The sequence below is a fragment of the Chiroxiphia lanceolata genome, chromosome 3 (assembly GCF_009829145.1).
Source record: "Chiroxiphia lanceolata isolate bChiLan1 chromosome 3, bChiLan1.pri, whole genome shotgun sequence".
Lineage (NCBI taxonomy): Eukaryota > Metazoa > Chordata > Aves > Passeriformes > Pipridae > Chiroxiphia > Chiroxiphia lanceolata.
This window is the reverse complement of record NC_045639.1, coordinates 20,003,025-20,024,305: the sequence shown is the minus strand read 5'-3', so window position 1 is coordinate 20,024,305 and position 21,281 is coordinate 20,003,025. Positions and strand designations below refer to the sequence as shown.

The following is a 21,281-nucleotide window of genomic DNA, read 5'->3' as shown; positions in this document are numbered from 1 at the left end:
GTGCCCCTAATTCCACTTTGGTAGGACAATTTTTTGCTTGCCTGCTGGACACTGAGCCATGTTGATCCTTGGAAGTATTTTGCTACTAAGGTGTAAACCACTGAAATAAATCCTTCTTCAGTACACATAACAGCTTTTAGTATTTTTCTTCAAGTAAAGATGTAGGAATAGCTTCAAGCTGTTCTTTAAAACTGTTGCCACAGGATGGGGCTGTTGCACTGCCCAAATGTGGTCTGTCACTTCAAAGAACTGCAACCAAGCACTGTTTTCAGTGCTGACCTGAAACTACACTCCTATCACTTTTCTTTATTATTCACCAGTCCATGTAGTGGGCCTCAGTTTATTCACTTTCAAGAGGTAGGAAACTTGGAGTAAAGTGTTGTTGGCTTGCTAAGCGTAGATCAACTTCGTTTCTTTTAGAGGCAGCTTTGTACAATATGACAAGCCCAGGTAGTGAGGTAATAATCCACATAAAGGGGATTTGGTTCACATATCACAGAATATGTTAAATATTAAATTGGGGGGGGTCAAGCCTTTATTAAATCCATATTTATGTTTTAGAAATGTGCCAAGAAGTGTTCTAATGAAGCAGCACCTGGGGGTTAATAAATGATATCATAAATCCATTCTGATTGCCAAGAAAGATTTTAATAAAGGAAGCCATGCCCAGGGTTGACTGTTTCATCCATGAGGAATAATTGTTTTGTTTCCATATTTCTTTTATTGGTTGGTTATAAGAAGTTTGCTGTTTAGCATCAAGTAATTTATGGTTGTCCTGCATGTTTCTGTGTACTATTTGCATAAAGAGCTAGCCCTTGGTAGGTCTGCCAGTGCAAACTGTAGGAGGTGTTATTTTGATTGCCTGAAGAGCTTCCATCTTTTACTGCCTTTCACGTTCATCTCATGTTCCTCTATTCCCTCTTCTCCCCTCAAACATTCAGGGTGAAGTGAAGTCTGAAGAGGGGCCAGAGTGGAATATACTGCGTGATGACTTCATGATGGGAGCATCTATGAAGGACTGGGACAAGGAAAGCGATGGAGAGGGTGATACTGAACAAGGAGGTGGTCTGAAACAAGAAGATGACAGTGACTGAATGAAACTGAAAACAATTCAAGATAATGTCTTATCTTCTTAACTTTGTTTGGATAAAAAGTCAGCATTCTGTGAATGTACAACACTTGGAGGATACCTCTTTTTTTTAAAAAAAAAAAGACTTACACAACCTTGGAGTGTTTTCCCCTCCATGTCAAACTTTTATTTAATATAGCTCCATTTGCTATACTGAAATCCTGAAATATTTTCCAAAACAAGTATAATTTTCAACATATTTCCAAAACATTTTGTACAGTCAAAATAGTGGCACTTGCCCAGTGAAGGAAAGATTTTGCCAAGGTCATTAAAAGTTTATACATTAGTCATGGCAATTGATGTATTAGCATGCCTGCATTTCCAAATCAGTGTTGCACTTCGAAAAGTTGTTGCAATTTGCAATAGATATGGCTTACAATAAACACAGAAATGCCGTCACCTTGTAAAGTTATCGGACTCCTATAGAGTCTTTACTACTTTGGCCAGAAAAGGTTCTGTAGATAATAAAGAAAAGTAACCATTAATATGATAGTTCTGGTCTTGGAGCATTAGTTTGATTGGAGACAACTCTGGAGACATAATTATAAAAAGAGAGACTTGACCCTACTGATTGGGGTTTATATATATAATTTATATATATGTGTTTTTTCCATTGTAAGTCTGAAGTTGTATAAGCCAAGAGTCTGGTAGGAGAGGAAAGGACAGTCATTGCTATTGGTTTCATTGGGGAGGGAGGGCTTTTCTAACAATACTCTATGAAATTGTGTTCTTGTTGCTTCATTTGCAGTTCTTTTTCAGTAAGGAGATGGACCTCTGAGATACATCCTATGGGTTTAGTCAGCCCTAATGCTAATTCCTCAGGTCTGTAAAGGGTCAAACGAGAAGAAATTTGGAAGACATCTGTCAGGGTAACACAATTGGCTTTAAGCTACAACAATTTCTCCTCAGTCGTCGTTTAGTTGCGAAGGTGTAGAAGCTAACGTATATAATAAGAATATATTCTATGTAAGCATATGCATACAGAAGGAATTGTGTTGTGACTAAGGTGTTATAAATGAGAGGCTGGGGATGAATTCTGCTGCCTTCACTGTTCCAGACTGGCTGTCTGATGCTGTGTCGTTTGTTTAACTTTGCTATCACATTTCCCCATTTGCTGTGGGAAGCAAATGCCTTGGGGCCTATTAATTGACACTTAAAATACATAGTACTGTTCTGTCCGTTTCTGCAGATGCCTTATGTACAAACCTTTCTTTGTACCTGCTTATACGCAGGATACCATTAGGAGCAACTTTGAAACTTTCAGCCTTCATGGAAATGTGCAGTAGGACAGTGGATTTAGATTTTCCTAATGAAGACATTGAGAAGGGAGAGGGTGTTTGAACTTTGTGTGTACTGCAGGATAAAAAATATAGACACAAAATGGCAGAGAAACCCATCCCAACAACTGGCAATCGTTGTGTTATCCCTAGCCTATTCATCTGGTATATATTGTAGCATAATTCTTTGAGGAGAACTCAAAGCTAACAGCAGAAGTGTTTAGATTTTCAAGCTGTTTTGAGTGTTAAACATATTAGATATCTGAGGAGACATTAGTTTGTGGCCTGATATTTATTATCACAAACGAAGGCATACACTCAAAATATCAAGTGGCAAAACCACAGAAGTTTGACATATGGTTATCCCGGCTTCTGAAGGCTCGACATCTGTACAGCTGTTCAGTGAGAGTTACCATGTCATTAGTGCAATGCAAAAATATGCCACAATGGATTTTGAGTCTCTGAAGCAGCATAATATTCTAATCTGTTGTTGCTTTCTTTCTACAGAGTTCAGTAACTTTGTGAGAAAAAAGTACATCAGCACCCTTAAATCTACAGTTGTTCTCTAGTTTCATATCCTCTGTCTCTCTCAAAGATCAAACTTTTGGAAAATAATTTAAGTTTTTCTTAGGAACTATGACATCCCGAGATGATTATTAAAAATTTCGGAATACTTTCCAAATACTTTTAGAATGCTTGGTTGTTTATTTGTGCATTTTTGGAGTAATGTTTTGATTAAAGCACTGAAGTGACTCGTGTTAAAGAAAAAAGTGGAGCATATCAGTATTGCTAAAAATATTTTGAGCTTCCATTTCACATATGTAGAGAGCATTTCTCGCCTTTTAAGGAGCATAATACTTATATTTCTATGTATATTGAGTAGTTATTTAAATTTTGTACTGTACCTTGTCCTTTGGTTGTGCCAGATGCAGAGAAGCTCCTAGAATAACTAAAATTGTTAACTACGTATTTTGATTTTAGGCATTTGTTGGCTATTTTATTTCAGAAGTTTTGTTTTTGTTGAGTAGCAGTTCAAAAGATCTAAACTTTGTTTGACCCAGACACCTTCCAGTGTCTCTCAGCTGTGGGATCAGCTGCCCTACCCCCTTTTTCAGTAATGTTCTTCCTCTTCCATAGCTACCAAGAACAACCTTCAGCAGCTTTTCCCAGCAGTCAGAGCGCTTGGTCTGTTTTTCCTGCTCCCATGAATATCTCTGCTTAAGCAAAGCTGTGCCGCTGCCCTTCATTCCAGAGAGCATGAATCATCTCAACTTTGTATATTTCTGTACCTATCTATATAAAGCCAATAAGGATGGGGTGGTTCCAGTTTTATTAGGCTTCAAGCCAATTCCAGAGTATGTAGAGTTTAATATTATATGGATTGCATGCAAAGCAACAGCTTTGTTTAACAAGAGAAGGCACAGGGTCAGCTCTTCCCCATGTCTCTTGTCCCCTGTTCCCCCCAGCACAATTCACATCAATTGTGTTAACTTTTTTCCGCAAGGAAAGCATGAGTTGGCCTATGGAAAAAAATAACTATATTCTCCATGTTTTTCTTCAGCCTCCCTGTTAGGGAAACACTTCGGAAGTGATGATGGAATATCCTTGTTTTGCCTAATGCTGCTGCACCACAGCATCTTCCCTGCTAAAACATGGAGGGAAGAGCTCCTGCTTCTGCAGCTGTGAGTAAGGTTCTCCTGGGTTCACAAGTTGAGCAGAACAAAAGAGCTGGAAGCTGCTTCCTGGTGAAGATAATGTTTTGTGTGTGTGTGATTTGTTTTAAAGAGAGAAATTGATTGTTTGGAGGCCATAAAAGTGTTTTGATTATCTGATGCTTCCAGAAGAAGGTGGTCTATACAGCTGCATCTGTTCAGTGCTGGCTCAGTGGCTGTCTCTAGGGAGGAAGGCAGAAGTCATCTGGCACACAACACTCTGCACAACTTAAAATGACAAACTTTTCATTCTTATGAAATGAGTCCTGGCATAGTTAATATACACACAGAGCAGTTGTCAGTGTTGTTCACTTCCAACCCCTGAGAATTGCTCAATGATTTCTTCAAGACTTGCTGAGGTAAGGACTGAGAGGGCCAGGAGAAAGCTTGAGGTAGTGAAGAATCAGGATCTTGTTACACAGATAGGGTCCTTATGCTAAATAAGATGTTAAATCGGGAGTCTAAAACTTCAGTGACAGACACTGGAGACTGGACAAGTTTTTAGTTAACAGATGGTGGAAGACTGCAGATTCCATTTACTGCTGTTCTAAAGCAGTGGCTTCTAACCTCTTGCGGTATGTAAGCTTCAAATGTTTCACCTCCATAAGTGATCTAGCAGATAAAGGCTTTTCCTTAATCATTCTTTTTCAGACTGATAGTGGTGGCTGATACTGCATAGACAAAACATTTTGTTTTCAAATGCATCTTTTCAATTGCTTTTCTGTCTTAAAGGGCATGTTAAAAATTAAACTCCAGTCAAACTGAATAGCTTCAACACCAAAGATGCTTGTGTTTGTGCAGTGCTTCATCCCTTGAAATGGTTTATTTTTGTTTAAATCTATGTGTTTAACCTGTTGGATACCAAATTGTTAAATGAACTAGGGCACTTTCATCAAGCTTTCGAATGTGAATTCATGAGCACAAGTGTCTTCCCAGAGGCACTTTGGAAGGTGATTTTAGGAATACTCATAAAAAGCATTAGTTCTTCACAGTGCCTCAGATAATTCAATAGCCCATTCTCTCATGCCAGTGCATGAACTTCTGGAGCATTATTTTACAACATCTTCTTAGTGTTTCTTAACTCTGTTTTCAGTAAATGTGTTAATTGTAAACTGCTAACCTTGATCAGACTTGCATTGAAGTTTTGATATCACTAAGATTTCTTATAGTGTTCTCAAAAGTAGCTGAATAATTAATAGAAATAGTTCATTAAAAGATAAAGTGGTTACACGTATCAGAAACTTCACGCATAATCTAGAAACAGTTATTGCCATAGTTTTAAAGCCTATTTGAATATTGAAGTACTTAAAGATTCTACTAGCCATTTATGAGCCCTTTCTAAAGTGCATTATGAATATAATCTTGGAGATTGTGACTGAATGCCTGTGGTTATTCAATCACTGTTGCTTTGGACTTTGTTTTTTCTAACCTGATAACGGAGGACATTCTCATTCTTGTTCAGAACAGGAAGACATACAAGTGTTGCTTGATACAAGCAAAATGATAGTGAAAAGATTTCTTGATTATGTGGATTTTGCATTGACTTCAAGGTTGTGTACAGTTAATCTCAAGAGGATTTTCTCTGGGTTTTAAGCGATCCATAAATTGCAAATTTTGTGGGAAATGAAGCAGCCTTTTACTTAAGGTACCCTGTGTCCAGGGACAAGAACTGGTCTGCATCCGTTTTGGGAAGGGTGCCTGAAGTCAGGCAGCTGAATGAAAACTGTTACTAGAGGGCTGAGTACCTGAACTTTCAGTAATTGAGGCTTTGACATACCTGCCCATAACAGCTGTACAGTCACCACGTTGCAGGGCTCCCTAGAGGCGAAGGGCAATCAGACACACACTGTTAGCCTTTCCACCATTGTGTACCTCTGCACCTTCACTTACAGTCCCAGTGAGTTTCAAAAGAGCTTAAGGTTCATATTGCACAGCTGCAATAATGTAGTAGTACAACAGGTAACAACAGTATATGGTTGTTTTTTAGAGGAGTGAAATACTTGACGGTACCTGCTGAAATGTGTTACATGCTTATGAAAGAAATACTTGTTATTATGAAAAGACTTCATGAAAGTCTTGAGTGTCTCTTCATGATAACAGAAAAAGACTATGGACCATTTTCAGAACCTTCAGACATGATCCTCAATGCATTACTCAGCCAAAGTAATATATTAGATGCGAGTATAAATACACTTCCAGTATGAATATTAGTCAAACAAATCCAGCCTCAGAGGATGATATGTTGTTCAAGTGGATTGTGTTAGCAAAGGGGCTAGTCAGGCCTTGCAAGATGTTGAACATCTTTCTCATGTACCAGTGCAACCAGCAGCTCAGATCAGGATTGCCAGTGCCACTGCTGTTCTCTCCATCTGCTATGTTTTGCCTTTTTAAAAAAAAATACTGGAGTGTTCTTTTATTTTAAGTTTTGGTGTCATTGCCTAGAATTAAAGAAGTGAAATACATTTTATGTGAAAAAGATAGTTCAAGTAAGAAGGGAAACGTGATACCTGTGTATCTTTCTATAATGTCAATATTATGCTTCCCAGAGACAAACCATTGTCTTTGATTCTCATTCACTTCAGTTCCTGTTGAAGCACATTGCTGAACTATCTGCCTTGTCATGAATTAATTAATTTTAATTTCAGAAGACTGGAGTGATGGATTTGGTCCTTTATGTGAGACAATACTAGGTTTGACATCTGCATTTTCAGCCAATATGTAGGCATTTTTACACTCTGATTTTACTGTTAATAAGGTGGACGTTCAAAACACCTGAATTTTTGAGAGGAGGCATTTCAGCTGTCAGTCTGTAGCCATGATGGGGAAGTTTAGAAGTTAACATCCAAAGTACAGATTGGACTTTGTTATGTTTAATGAAGATAGTTCTCCCATTTTGGTATCTGTTGTTCTTAAATCTTGTTTGCTCAACATATTTTTCTAGAAAGCGTAGGACTCTTACATTTGTGGAAAACCACAATTTGTTTCATCTTCCTTACACTTTTAAGGATCTTTGACCTTAACCCACAGCCTGCCTTGAACAGTAGAGTAGGTGCTCTCAGGTGGTCCTCCTGCTGGAGAACACTTCATTGAGCACAGTCCCAATGCAAACCACCCTCTTTGGGGGGGGGGGGGATCACAGGTGTTGTTAGTTTCAAAGAGGGATGGTGCACAAATTCTTTGTGTGGTGTACAGCCAAACAGGGAACCATGTTCAGCTCCAGGGTGGGGCTGGCAGATGTGCAGGTGGCGCTGCTCTTCAGCTTCCTGGGGCAGCCTGGACCGAAACTAGTGCCTCTGGCTGGCATGAATCAGGAAAGCACAGGGTATCTGTCTGGATGCAGGGCTTGGAAGCCCTGTTGCTGGGAAAGCTGAACAATTGTGTAAATACTGTAGCGTGCTGGGTCCACAGGGCCCAGCTGAAAACTAGGGGAGAATCCTGTCTAAAAGATCATTGATTCACTAGAAGCAGATACTGAACATCTTTGCCACTCCGTATACGTAGCCTGTTCAAGATCCAGCTCTAAACTGTAGGTAAGTATCAAAATTATTACTAACACAGAAATGGATCTTTCTGTTCTAATTCTAGGCGGAGTCACCAAGCTCAAACATCTAGATGGAAGGATGCAGTTTGATCAGTTGTTCAGGAATACTGCTTTCACTGACTTCAGTAGCCAGGCATGGAAAATGCATTTAAAAATGTGTAAGGCTGAGAAGCAACACAAAAACCTCTGCACTAATTTGGTCAGTGCAGCACAAAAGCTTGGTATTGCATGAGGTTTGGTTTGGTTGTGGATTTGTTTTTTTTTCATGAGGTAATGTGAAACAATGCATTGCTTTCTGTAAACTTTCTAGGATAATTTTGAACTTGTGTTGCTTAAAAACCATTAGGAAAAAAACATTTCTGAAGCTGTGTTAGCTTAGAGCTTTTCATCTGTGCAGACTGCACAGGCAGTTTATGAAGAAGTCAGGATGCCAGACTCAGAGCTACTTGTTTTTTGTAGCTGCAGAATATGACTTAAAATATTGCATTGCTCGCTAACCCATTTTTTAAATTGCTGCCAATTAATCTTGCTATAATACGTAATTTTCTTAAAAACTTCAATAGTGCAATCTGGGTGCACATTCTAACTTGAGTTACGTGATTTTAATTTGTTGAATAAACTCCAGTAGATGCTCTCTTAGGAAGACAATATTTACAGGTATCATTTGTGTGTTAGTTAATGAGGTATAACCCAAATCATCACTGAGCAGTTCAGAAACAGAAGGCAACAGCTGTAATACTGACGAAGAGATGCAGGTCATGAGTTCAAACCTTGGGATTAAAGGGATGACTTTTACCCTACTGTCTTTACTTTGTTGTGCTTGCTATAAGTAGATGTCAAGACCCCCTGGTGTATAAACCACCATGCTTATATTTCTCTGTCTTTTTAAAATTATTTTTATTTTTAGTTAGTGAGTTTTCCTCTGTTGATATTTAAGTCTTACTGACTTTAGTGGAAACAGGATTTCCTGTGGTGATTAAAACCACAGGTGCTAGGATTAAGGAAGGCCTTTTTTTTGGTGGCACATAGACTAAAACTGGATGATGTGGAGAAGATTACTGTGGCATCCTCAGGGCTGACAAGCAGATTTGGGAAAGCACAGGAGGGGATCAAACTCTGGGAGGTGTAACCATGGGAGAACTTCTCTGGCATACACAAAGTTTTTTATGAAGACTTGAGTCTTAACTGATTCAAAGGTGCAAGTTGGATGTTGGAAGCAGAAACCTCTTTGGATGCAGCACTGATATGTGCAGCCTTTAAAGAACATGTATATTTTTAGGATAAGGAGTTTACCCCATTGATCATTACATTCCTTCCCTAGTCCCCCTAATGTCTGGCTGTGCTCTTTAGAGAGAGGGTGCAACTGTACTGCCTAGAAACCATTTTATGAGCTGTAAAATCCAAGCCATGTAAAATGTGAATAATAATTTAGCACTGAAATACAGACTAATGCTGATGTTCCTTTCTGTTCCCTTTTTACTCTTATTCAGAAGACTTTTTTTTTTTGGTGGGGGGAGGGGAGAGTTATTCTAAGGGACAGCTGTAATATCTCAGCATCTCCTGAATGTTCCCCTTTCCTTCAGATTTTAGTCATTCTGGCTTCAGATGTCCTGGCTAAAGTTCCAGTGTTGTTTTGGGGTTTTGGTTTTTAGGGGTTTTTTTGGGAGGTGGAGGGGTTGTGGGGTTTTGGGGGTAATTGCATTCTAGATGTCATTTATTAAGGTATAGTTTTAAACACACAGACTGTACACCACTGTGTGGACATTACAACTTGTGTTCTCACTGGATGGTGAAGAGAATACCATTCCATAAGATCACAGAGGTGATAGCTTTTTGAATCAGATCCTGTTGACTTGTGACTGTTTTCACTGAAGTTATTGAATCTATTTGTGTGAACAGGAACTTTTTTTTATAGATATGTGTATAAATAGATATACTTACAAATATGCAAAAATTGTGTGTATAAATATATATAAAAAAAGTTCTTATTCCTGTTACATATTTTGTATTTGTTCATATATATATATAAAATAAGATCTGGTTCATACAGATAGGTTTTTTTCTCTCTCTATATATATATCAGAAACCTTTGATTTGCAAGTTGACAAGTAGTTACATATGTATATGTATATATGGATGGCAGTCTTGCGTGTCGAACAGCATGTTCTATAAAGTAGCCTTTATCTTCTGGAACATGAGTGTTGCAGGAATGGGCTGTGGTTCTGTGAAATGCAATCCTAGGGCAGTGGGGCTGCTTGTATTAGTAAGGTCAGCAGGGTTTGCTCTCAAATTCATCCAGGCGTTACTGCACACACTAATGAAATGTGCAGCACAGAGGTATGGACTTCTACTTCACTAAGGATAATAAACAGTAAAATCTAAGGTTTTATTATAGTATATATTACAACTTTCCATTATTTGTCATCTCCTCTTTGCCTCACCTTTATTAGGTGCCACCTTGGCTCTACGAGTTGAACCTTTATACATGTATTTTTATAAAAAGGAGAATTCAAAAATTTTTTCCCTAGCAGCCTGCATCAGAATAACTGAGATTCTACACGACCACAATTACGACTGCAGATTTCTGTGCGTGTCACAAAGAATTAATTGTGCAATCATCCTACGCTCGTCATCAGTGTGAGAATTTACAAAAGTCACCTCTTAACTTTTAAAAGTTATTCCTCTTCCAACAATGTTCTTTAGTTTATGAAATCTGGCCAGCCACCTTACTTAATGACCTGGTCGTCAGCAGTTTTAGAAAGATTATTGCCTTTGTATTTTGCACAGCACATTTGCGTATAACCAAAACAATCTAAAAAGAAACCACAAATTGTAAAATCCTGACCACGTAATTTTTAAGTTAATAGGAAACATGAAACCTTTACGTTTAGTGAAGTAACTTTCCAGGTGTCTCTGTTTTTCTAATAAACAGTTACTGTTTATTAAAAAAAAAAAAATATGTAAAAAGACAGTATTGTATTGAATTAAAAGCTCCAAAACAGATAACTTCTGTTCTTTCCCTATGCGCACGCTAAGGGCCCATTCCTACTTGACTTACAAAGCTTCCACTGACAGCAGCCCCAGAGGACAAGGCCGTTTCATAGAAGCACAAAGAAGAGATAAGTATAAGCTGAGTTAAACTTCAGTGTCTGATAATCTCAGCAGCGTTTGAAAGAAACAGGTAGTCATCAAATAAAAACTATTTCAGAATGAATCAAAACTAAAAAGCTTTTCAGGCTAAAATACAAAGCCATAATTGGGATCACTTTGACAGATGTATCAGTTCCAAAAATTAACAGCAGAGTTTTGAAGCTGGATTACCTAGGCAGAAGATCATGTTATAATTGAATTCTGATGATACTATGCTTTATCCAGCTTTATAGAGTGCCCACAGTTTGGCTCTGTCATTTCTGACAAGTTTTCATTGCCTCTTCTGTTGTTGTTCACTTTAGCAAGGTAGAAATGACACCTGTTTGAGTATAGTTAAAGGACTGCTGTGGCAAAAAAACCCTTAAATGTGCAGGGGAGAGATTTTAGAAATAAGATAGGTGTATCATGATGTATACATTCCAGATATTTTCCATTTAGATTACATAATGGAAAGTCGATGTTTATGAATGTGGGTGTGTATTTGAATGATATAGCTAGCAGGTAGATGTCCCTTCCTGGAGCAAACTGGAGCAGCTCAGGCATGTGTGGTGGGCTTCTGCAGCTGCTGGGGATTTAGCTCAAGTGGCTGGGGCTTTTGGAATGGAGAATGCTGCTATGCCTGGGAAGTTGTGCCTGGCAAAAACATCACCATGGTGACATCAGAAAGTTTTAGGGAATCGGGCTTTGTTGCAGTGGTGAGGCAAAATGGAGACATGCACCTGGGTAAGCCTGACACCCTGTGTCACACTGAAAAGGTCAGAAGAGAAGAAAAGGGTTTGTCTCAAATGAGAACAAACCCAAGATTTATCTTAATTGTCTTTTTTTCCTAGCTGGTCTAAAAGACACCGAGGAATCACTGACAAATCTGAAGGAATCTCAGCAACTTTCAAAATCCAGTTGAACTGGTTTGCTGTCACCCTGGCTGGATCTCTGGTGACTTACATGGAGGGCTCCTCTGGAGCTTAGACCTCGTTCCAGCTGCACGGGTAGCCTGGCCAGACGGGCACCGAGCACGTGGGGTTGATGGCCTTCAGTATCTCATCCCTAAGGCTCCAGGATTTGTGAAAGACACTGCAAAATTTGGGTTGGTGTGTTTTTTTTCTTGGGTTGTTTTTTTTTTTATTATTTTTTTTTCACCACTAATAAAGAATCAAAACACTTTGCCAGCTGGTAGGGCTGTATCTGCAGAGGTATCCTGAGAGATGTTGGGAGGTTCCCTGCAGAAGGAGGGTATTGAGGACTGTCCCACTCGCTGCTCTGAAGCCCTCGAGGTGAGTGGCAGGCAGCACATTCACAGCAGCAAAGTGTTACAGGGCCATAGTTGCTGTATAAGGAATTTCTCCATGGTTTCAGTTGTAGCTTTTGGAGGAAATAATTTAATAACTCTTTTCTTTGGAAGTATTTGCGGTTGAGGTACCTCGTGTAACGGAGCTGATTCCTCAGCTGGTTAGCAGCAGAGCTGTGAGATGTAACAGCTCAAGGAACTGTCCCCTTGGTTTTGTACAGGTGTGTTGCAGAAGTGAAACCAGCTGAGTCTACATGTTGAGCTTGCTTGTTTATTTGAGTAATTTTGGAAACATTGCCATTCCTGACACTGCAGCTGTGTTTTTGAGGTCAGCAGGAGCAGGACATTGACACGTACAGCAGTAAAAGTGTGATGTTGTGGCAGAGACGTTTAATCTGGCCTTGCAGGAATTCATGGATTTAAGTGGAAAGCACCATTAACTCTTGCATCGGGAGACTGCAGTCCTGGCTGTGTATGTACCTACCCACACACTGCTAAAGAATGAAAAGTAAGTTTACTTTCAGAGTCTGTGTGTGTACACATACCTTTTCAAAAATATATTTTCTTAGCTCCCTCATCTCTGGGAGAATCTCATCATTGCTGGTATCCACAGCAGTACGAGGTTAGCTGGCCGAGTTGGTGCAAGGTTTCCCTGCAGCAGAGCCCTGCCAAGGCAAACAGTATGTGGCAGCTCCATGCTGCTGGGTGCCTCCATCACCCCAGCACACAGCCACAGCTGCTCGGAGGAAGCATTTTTCCTCACTGGCAAGGAAAAATTCGCATTTAATTTGGGGACTGCCATTATCCAGCTTCAGAAAACATTTGAACATTTTGCAGAAAGAAGATGGTTCCTGAGATGTGGTCAGCTGGAGGAAGTCTTCAGTGTTGTTTGGCTGGTTTAGGTCTTACATGATTCTTATTAGGCTTTCAGATAGGTCCCAGTCATCCTATCTAACTTCTCTTATGTGTGTTTACCCATAATATGGCCAGCAATGGCCGAGCTGTTCTTTAGAACATCTGTAGCCCTTTGAGTCCTTCTTCTCCATGCTTTTTCATCTCTGGAAATAATGTAGAGTTTCTTCAGAAATAGCCTTGATCCACCTAGGAGGGTGTAATTGGAAATTCTGGCAAGTTAAACCAGTGACAACTTAATTCAGAAGGGAATATAAGGCTAAAATGGGTGAGAGCAAAGAAAAAGGCTACTTGATCACTTTATAAAGTTAATGTACAGGGGTGATAAATGGACTGTAAAGGAAAAGCTTTATGGCATTAAGTTGAGGGATGCCTAGTAGACTGTAGAGTGATTTCCCTAGGGCAGAGAAGGGTATGGAGGGAGCCTGTGATGTTTGTTGTGGCCAAAAGAGGCAGCGGAAAAAAATGAATTACAGGCATAGCCAAAGCATTTGGGGCTTGAGAGTTTCTGTCAAGTGCAGATGGGGATGTATTTGCACGCTTTTGACAGGAGAGGAGACCTCGGAGAAGAAGCAAATCCTCCTCATCTCTCGCTCTCCCTACTTAGGCAGTAGTACCGATTACCAAACTGCCCGGGGAGCAATGAGAGTTGCCCAAAAGACACTTGGAAGTGAAACCGAGGGGCAGTGCGGAGAGCGTTCTGTGACGGTGCAGCGGGCAGAGCCTTAACAGCAGCAACCTTGAATAATAGGAACGCATCTGAGTGGTGTCCAAGAGGCGTGTTATTCTTCCTCTAAAGCCAGAGTGGTATTTGGCCCAATTACTTTAATAATAGGTGCAAGAAGGACTGAAGCCTTTATTTAAAAAATAAATAAAATAATATAAAAGCCTGGCAGGACTTGCTTTTTCTTCTCGGCTTCGGGCTGCCTCGCCTCTCCTCGCCCCGGGGCGAGGCACCTCGGCAGCGGCAGGCACGGCGGCCGGGCTGCGGAGGGGAATAAATAGCCGGGCGGCGGCGCGGAGCCCTCCGCTCCCGCAGCCCCTCCACGTCACTTCGCAGCGAGGCGAGCACGTGGGGCGGGGAGATCGTATAAATTTCCCTCTCCCTGCGCGGCCGTGATGTTATCTGCTGGCACCCGTCCCCTCCGCGCAGGGAGAGCCGAGGGGCCGGGGGCGGCAGGCGGGGGGCGCCGGGCGGAGCGCTAGAGCCGCCGGGGACGGGGCCAGCCCCAGCCCCAGCGCCGCGGGGGAGGCCGGCGGGGGGAGAGAGCGGCGCAGCGCTGCGGCCAGCGCCGGGCGGCCGGCTCCGCGCCTGCGACCCGCGGGAGGGCTGCCGGGGCGGCGGCGCTGCCTCGCTGATCCGCGGCGCGGGGTTGGCGTTTCGGCAGGAGGAGGAAGGAGGAGGGAGCTGGAAAAGAGCTCTTGCGGCGCGCAGCGGCCCGGGCGGGGGTGGGTCGGTGCATGCGGCGCGGGGCGCACGCAGCAGCCTGCGGGACGCGGCCGGACCGGGGATCGCCGCTCGCCGCCGCCGCCGCCGCGGGGGCCAGGCGGGGCCGCGGGGCCGGGGCCGCCGCCGGCCGCTGCTGCCGCCGCCGCTGCGCCGCGCCCGGGCCGGGCGTGGGGGCCGGAGCTCGGCGCCGCCGGGCGCGCACGTGCGCGGCTCTCGCCGCCGCCGCGGGGGCTGAGCGGGGCCGGGCGCGGGGCGGTGCCGCTGCCGCTGCCCGCCGGGAGCCGTCGGGCGCCGCGGGCGCACGGCAGGGCTCAGCGCCGCGCCGGCACCCTCTCTCTGCCGGCTGCGGCAGCGCTCTGTGATACCCGTCGCTGCGCCTTCTCCCCGCAGTCCTTCTCTTTTTGGTTGGTTTTTTTTTTCCCCTCTTTTTTTCTCCCCCCCCTCCTCCTCCCCGGGTTTTTTATTCCCCCCCCCTTCAGATTTTTGTTTTTTCAGCGCGCTGAGAGCAGCCTCTCTTCCATTTACTTGATTCGCAGGTTGGTTGTATCTATTTGGGGGCTTTTATCCTCCCCTTTTTTTGCTGTCCGGCTCTCTCCACCCCCGAATTTTATCTAGTTGTAGCAACTTGCTGCCTTTTTTTTTTTTTTTCCTTATTATTACTGATATTTTTTCACTGGCGCCTCCCGTGCATTTTCCGATCGCGAGCCGCCCTCGCAGCCCGGTTTTTAACAGCATTTTGTCTGCAGATCTCCCCTTTGTTTGCACGGATCCCTTTTTATTTTTTGATTTTTTTTCCTTGTTGTCGTTCGTTGTTAAAGTGACTTTTTTTTTTTTTTTGTTGGGGGGGGCGCTGTATTTAAACACTTAAAATGCACTGCTATCTCCTGAGCGTGCTCCTCACAGTGGATCTGGCCACCGTGGCTCTCAGCCTGTCTACCTGCAGCACCCTCGACATGGATCAGTTTATGCGCAAGAGGATCGAGGCTATCCGGGGGCAAATCTTGAGCAAACTCAAGCTCACCAGTCCCCCGGACGAGTACCCCGAGCCCGAGGAGGTGCCCCCGGAGGTCATCTCCATCTACAACAGCACCAGGGACCTGCTGCAGGAGAAAGCCAACCACAGAGCTGCCACTTGCGAGAGGGAGAGGAGCGACGAGGAATACTATGCCAAAGAAGTTTACAAAATAGACATGCAGCCTGGTTACCCCGAAAGTAAGTCCTCTCTGTTTGTGCATGTGTGCGTAATTTCGCCCCCGAGGCTTAGCGGTGCCCAGCACCTTTAAATAGCATCCCCAAGCATCGTAACGTGCCTTCTTCGCTCGGCTTCCTCTCATCCTCAGCATCTCTTAGGTGGAGGCTTCTAGGGTTTAATTCAGGTGGTGGGATATAGATATGCCTGGGTGGGTGCGTTGGGGGTGGTCACCTGTTCCCCCAGACTCGTGAGGTTTCCGGTCCCCTTTGAAGTCAGCCAGGAATCCCTCAAAGTGCCTCTGCTGCCCACCACCGCGTACCTGAGCAGAGCTCCCCCCGCCCAGGGTCCCACTCCCTCCCCAGCACCGGGTGAGGCTCCCCGGCAGCCCCGTGTATAGCTTCCAGAAAGAGCCAATATCTTTCCACTGCTCTTGTTTCCCTTGGAGTGTCTGGAACGGGCAGGTTTCCATCTCTCCATAACCGAAAAGAAAAGGAGGTCTTAAAAAAGAGAAAAAAGTCGCCGGCTCGTCTTGTCTGTGTCCCTCCAGAACAGTGTCCCGAAGACTGCTATTCAGATTGGTGCTCAGCGAGGACAGAGACATAGACGTCCTCCCTCCTCTTCCCACTTTAACTAGCCTCCCCTTTCGGTTCATGGGCACTTTTCATTTCAGGTACAGAAAAACTTTTCCCTTCTGGGTAGCCTCGGTTCTTGGAACCTGCCTCAGCCCGTCTGCCTTTTGCTGTTTTTAACGACCTTCTGGTGATCCATGCCACGTTTTGCACAAAAAAAAAAAAAAGGGGGGGGATACAAATGCTCTGGGCTGACCAAATCCACTTAGAATGATTAATAACCATAACGACGTGCCTTTTTGTTTTGGTAGTGAAGCTTAAGTGCATAGAAAAAAAAAAAAAAAAGAAAGCAAAAGCACCGCACTGCCTTAAAGGAATCTAGATCATCATCATACCGAGGAAAGTGGAATACCAGAAGCAGAAAATAACTTCACCGTTCACATATCTGAACCCTAGTCCCTTGTCTTTTCATTCAGCTCGCTTTTCTAGCTCTTCCCTCCCCCACCACTTGATGCCCTATATACTTGCTGTCTGTTTCTGAAAAGCACATAGCTCTTGCTTAAATAGATAATGCAGCCATCTTGGTAACTTTATCCTAGAGTTTCTAATTGCATTTCCCCCTTATTTATTTTTAGTTTAGCAAGTTTAGCTTTGGGGCTTGCTCTGTCTTGCATGTGATAGTCCTAGGATGCCAGCCAAGGTATCTGAACCCCACACTCTGTGCAGCTGCCTCCCTTCTTCCTTTAGTCTTAAATGACAACATCAGGTACAGGACATCCTGGCACTCAGAGCCTTTTTATTATTGTAATTATGGCACCATCCTTAATAGCCATGATAAATACACTCCGCCCTTGTTACCCTTGGGGAAGAAATACTTTCTTTTTTAAAAAAAAACACATATTTGGAGCCAAGTGGGCATGAGCAGAGAGGTTCAGTATAATTCATAGCTGTAGCAAAAACACAGAAGTCATGTCTGTTTTCCACGTTGGTGTACTGTATCTTTTTGAGACCTGTCAGATCATAGCCAGGGCAGAGGAACACCTATGGGCAAAGGTTAGGAAGACCAATAGCAGTGCCTTGACTTGTGGAGTTGACCCGGTAACAGGGAGTCTCTTAGAATTGTAAAATGCATCCATCCTGAGCACATCTGTCCTTTCTCCTTGCTTGAACAAACTACAAAGAACCAAGAGCTGCATACTTTCCAGAAAATTAAAATATCTGTGGTGTGTGACTTGGATGGTCTTGACAAAAAAGCATCTATTTTTAAAATGTTGTCAGAGGCCAGATTTCTTCTGAAGTATCGATTGAGGCTTTGGAAGAGCAAAGGAGATTGCAGGTATCTACCAACAGAGTGCATCAGACGTTTGGGATCGGAGGGCCAGTTAGCAGTAGATCCGGCACTACTGTGCAAGGGCTGTCGCTAACATCAGAGTAAGTAGGTTAACTGTTTTTCCACTGCTCTCTAGTTATGCTGGATGGAGCGAACCTTTCCAAAAAAGACAGTAAGGAAGAAATTGCTCCACCATATTTTAAAGGAAGAAATTGAAAGCACAGCTCTGGCAGCCACAGGCACTTTCTCCTAGGCATCTCGGAGTGAATTTTTTAACTCTATGGTTTCTGCTGTGTTGGAGGGAGGCAGGAGAGAGAAGGGGATCAGTGTGAATGCACTGAAGGTCAGAAGCTGCTGGAACGCAGGCATGGGAAAGATCAGTGGTTCAGTTTTTACCACAAGTTGTTAGCATTCAGAAACTGACTACAACCCAAGTATTACAAATATGCTCTAATTATACTCATAGTCAGCAATATATCACTACAGATCGCTGATAGGTCTTTGTGGGGCATTTTGTAAAGTTCAGACTAAATATTTTTAGCAATGAGGAGATTTAAAAGGAAAGCTATAAGAGATATTGTATATACCCTAAGGCATATTTTGTCTTAAATATTATCCTTGGCCAACTGTACTGTATAAATACAGTAAATATGAATAGAACTGGCAAGATGCCAATCTCCTGGGATGAATTTTACTCAAGAAGGTATTTATGGGATATAAATAATACTATGTCAACATTTAAAGAAGGGATCTGATTAGTTTTGAAATTATTCATATTAATCTTTTCACATGCTGTTAGTTTAAGGCTCAAACTAAAGTTATGCTAAGGTTTACTGATAGTTTGCACTGAGGAAGTAAGGGGGCATCTGGCTTGACAGTCCACATGAGGTTAAGGACACATTGGAATATACCTGGAAATTCAACAAGTCAGGGACTGCCGGACTTGTAAGCAGCAGATGGGAAAGAAGTGGCAGAAAAAAATACTACAAAGACATTGGGAAAAAATAGAAAGCTTTTGTCTGAAAAGCATTCCTGCCTGCGTTGTGCTCATGACAGTATGCATTAGATACTGAAAGACTGGATCTCTTTTAAGTCCAGTTAGCAGTCAGAATTTGAGGTTTTTTACAGACCAATTTACAAAGGAAGATGGGATATGGAAGCTGAGCACAACATGAAAGAGTTCTTGGGAATTTTGTGCCCGGGAGAAGTTACCTCAGTAAATGCTTAAAACTGATTTTTGTGAAAGCTGGATAACATTAGAAGTTTATTACTTATCAGTTTGTCGTTGAATTTCTAGGCCCTGATACTTCAGCTAGGTGATGATTGACATTGCACTGATAATAAACAGAAATTTGATGCCAACACAGTTAAAGGTTGTTAATTGTAATGCTAATGCATAACTGGGATACTTGAGAAAATCAGGCAACACACACATGTATGCGAAGGCAGGGGCCTGTTCTATCATCTTCACTCAAAGCAGTTTTTACCACAGTCAGTGAACTGGTTGGTACTAATGGCTTAAGGCCAATGCAGGTAAATTTTTAAATTTCTGCATTCTTGAAGAGAGGTTTGTAAGTAGTCAGTAACTTTAGAAATCACAGTTTTTCTGATTTTGGGACTGGTTTTGCGTGGGTTTTAGGCTTCCCATACCACATCTTAGTGTGAAGGAGCCTCCATGGGTTCCAGCCTGCACTTGGTGTTAGGATTAGTCTTTTTAAGAGCCCTATACCGTGAATATTGCTTACATAGGCCATTGCTCTGTGGAAGATTTACCTCATGAAAGACAACATTATAAGCTGGCAGAGCACAATAACACGCTTCTACTTTATCAACAGGGACTCACTTTACTGGCAATTACACGTATGTGGGTTCCTTGTCGTCAGGTACCAGAATTGCTTGTGCAGACGTAGCTGCCGGCACTGACCGCATCATTACCATGATGTTAACAACTACGACTGCACAGCTCACCTGTGTATTTAACATAACACAGAGTTTAATCTTTCTAGCTATGCTGGACCTCTGGTTGTGCTCTGGAGTACCTCTTGTAGGAGGCATTTGCCAGGCATGCTCTCTTACCTGCAGCAATGTGAAGGCTTTCCTGAGGAGAGACATGGGAGGAACAGTTCCTTATTCCTTTTTCGTGAATGGCAACTAGTGCATTCTTCCTAGTTGGTTATGAAAAAAACTCAGGAAATTGCAAATGGCTTTAAAAAGGGACAGGGTAATTTTCTAGACAGTAGTCCTCTGCATACTAGGAGGGATAATAAAATAACATGCTCTAGTGCACTAATGAAGGGGAGCTCCACATGTGTTTCCTGCCAGGCTTCTGAATAACCATCCACTTGCTGTAAGCAGGGTGCCAAGCTGGGAAGCAGGGGGTAGTCCAAGAGCCAGTCTGGCATGGTACATGGTCCTTGAGTTTCTTCCAGAGGATGAAGCCTACAGAAAAGCTAAATACCTAAAGACCACTGTCTTTAACACTGCAAGGTCAGATGAACTGCAAGACAGAAACATAGGGCTATATTCCCAAGTCCTTTCTGAAACCTGCCTTAAGTTTATTTCTGTAATCTGTTTTAAAGAGACATTTTTCACTGTAATTTGGTGAGAAGGTTAGATAGAATCATGGACTCATTTAGGTTGGAAGAGATCTTTAACATCATCTGAGTGCAACCTTTAACCTAGCACTGTGAAATCCACCACTAAGCCATGTCCCTAAGTGCCACATCTATACTTTTAAATACATCCGGAGGTGATGAGTCAACCACTTCCCTGGGCAGCCTGTTCCAGTTTTTGTGAATATGCAACACTGCCCCAATGCTCCCCACCCTCCAGCCCACTGACAGTGTGAATGTTTTATTGTCCCAGAGACCTTTCTGAAAATGTGCCCTTTTCTTCTGCTCATGGCTGGAGATGTGCAGGAAGTGCCCTGAGTGCTGCTCTTGCTGGCTCCACTTGCAGTACAAGGTGTGAGTAGGTGATTGAGGGAAGAAAGCAGAGCAACGTCTTCATTAGCTACTGGTTTTAGCCTGGCTCATCCTCCACGCTCCTCTCACTACTGTGAGAACAGTAGTGGTCATCAGAATGGCTGTGTTGCTTTGAAGTTACTACTTCCACCGTTTTGCTGTCAGTTTGAGATTTCTGTCTGCGCTGGAGCTGAGCAAAAAGATGAATGAGAACTGGCTGTCATTCTCAGTGAGCTTCTTCATCACAGTTCTGAAACATGCACGGAGCTTCACACACATGAATGGACTCATTAGCATTAAGTCTCTGTGTATGCCTAATTAGCTTCCTGAATCGGGGCCTGTTTATGGCACATTTGCAGGGATGAACAAAGCCAGACAGTTCAAATCCCTCTCACTGTGTTGAAATCTGTTATTTGGGCATCAGAGCCCAGTGAGAAGGAAATGCTTTACAGGATTTTTTTACAGAGGAAAGAAGAAACTCTTCAGTGCTCCTGTGATCCTGAAGAAGGCTGTCCCTGTTGGGCAGCTGGCTTCTTTTGCCTTTGCACTGATGTGCTAGACTGCTTCTGTATTACAGATAAAGAGAGGAACCCCAGGGTATAGTGACAAGACGAGTCATGAGTGAAGACACACAAATGTTTCCGTTCCTGTTGTGAGACCACATGCAGCACGTTTTCAAGCAGGCAGTTTTTAGCTTGAGGATGATATGCTCCCCAGGTATTATTTAATGTAATACTGCGTTACAGATGTTTCTGCTGATTTATTTAGATT

The 21,281-nt window shown here is 42.8% G+C and overlaps 2 protein-coding genes across 2 annotated transcripts in view; both read left to right on the top strand.

The window, feature by feature from the left end:
- Positions 1-9,103, top strand: part of RRP15 (ribosomal RNA processing 15 homolog) — a 30,098-nt gene extending 20,995 nt beyond the window's left edge. Inside the window, exon 5 of the mRNA XM_032681901.1 lies at positions 942-9,103. Coding sequence (XP_032537792.1) covers positions 942-1,094 — 153 coding nt within the window. The 3' untranslated portion in view covers positions 1,095-9,103. The remainder of the gene's footprint in view (positions 1-941) is intronic.
- Positions 9,104-14,725: 5,622 nt separating this feature from the next.
- TGFB2 (transforming growth factor beta 2) overlaps positions 14,726-21,281 on the top strand; it is a 61,203-nt gene continuing 54,647 nt past the window's right edge. Inside the window, exon 1 of the mRNA XM_032681900.1 lies at positions 14,726-15,668. Within this exon, the coding sequence (XP_032537791.1) occupies positions 15,326-15,668 (343 nt within the window). The 5' untranslated portion in view covers positions 14,726-15,325. The remainder of the gene's footprint in view (positions 15,669-21,281) is intronic.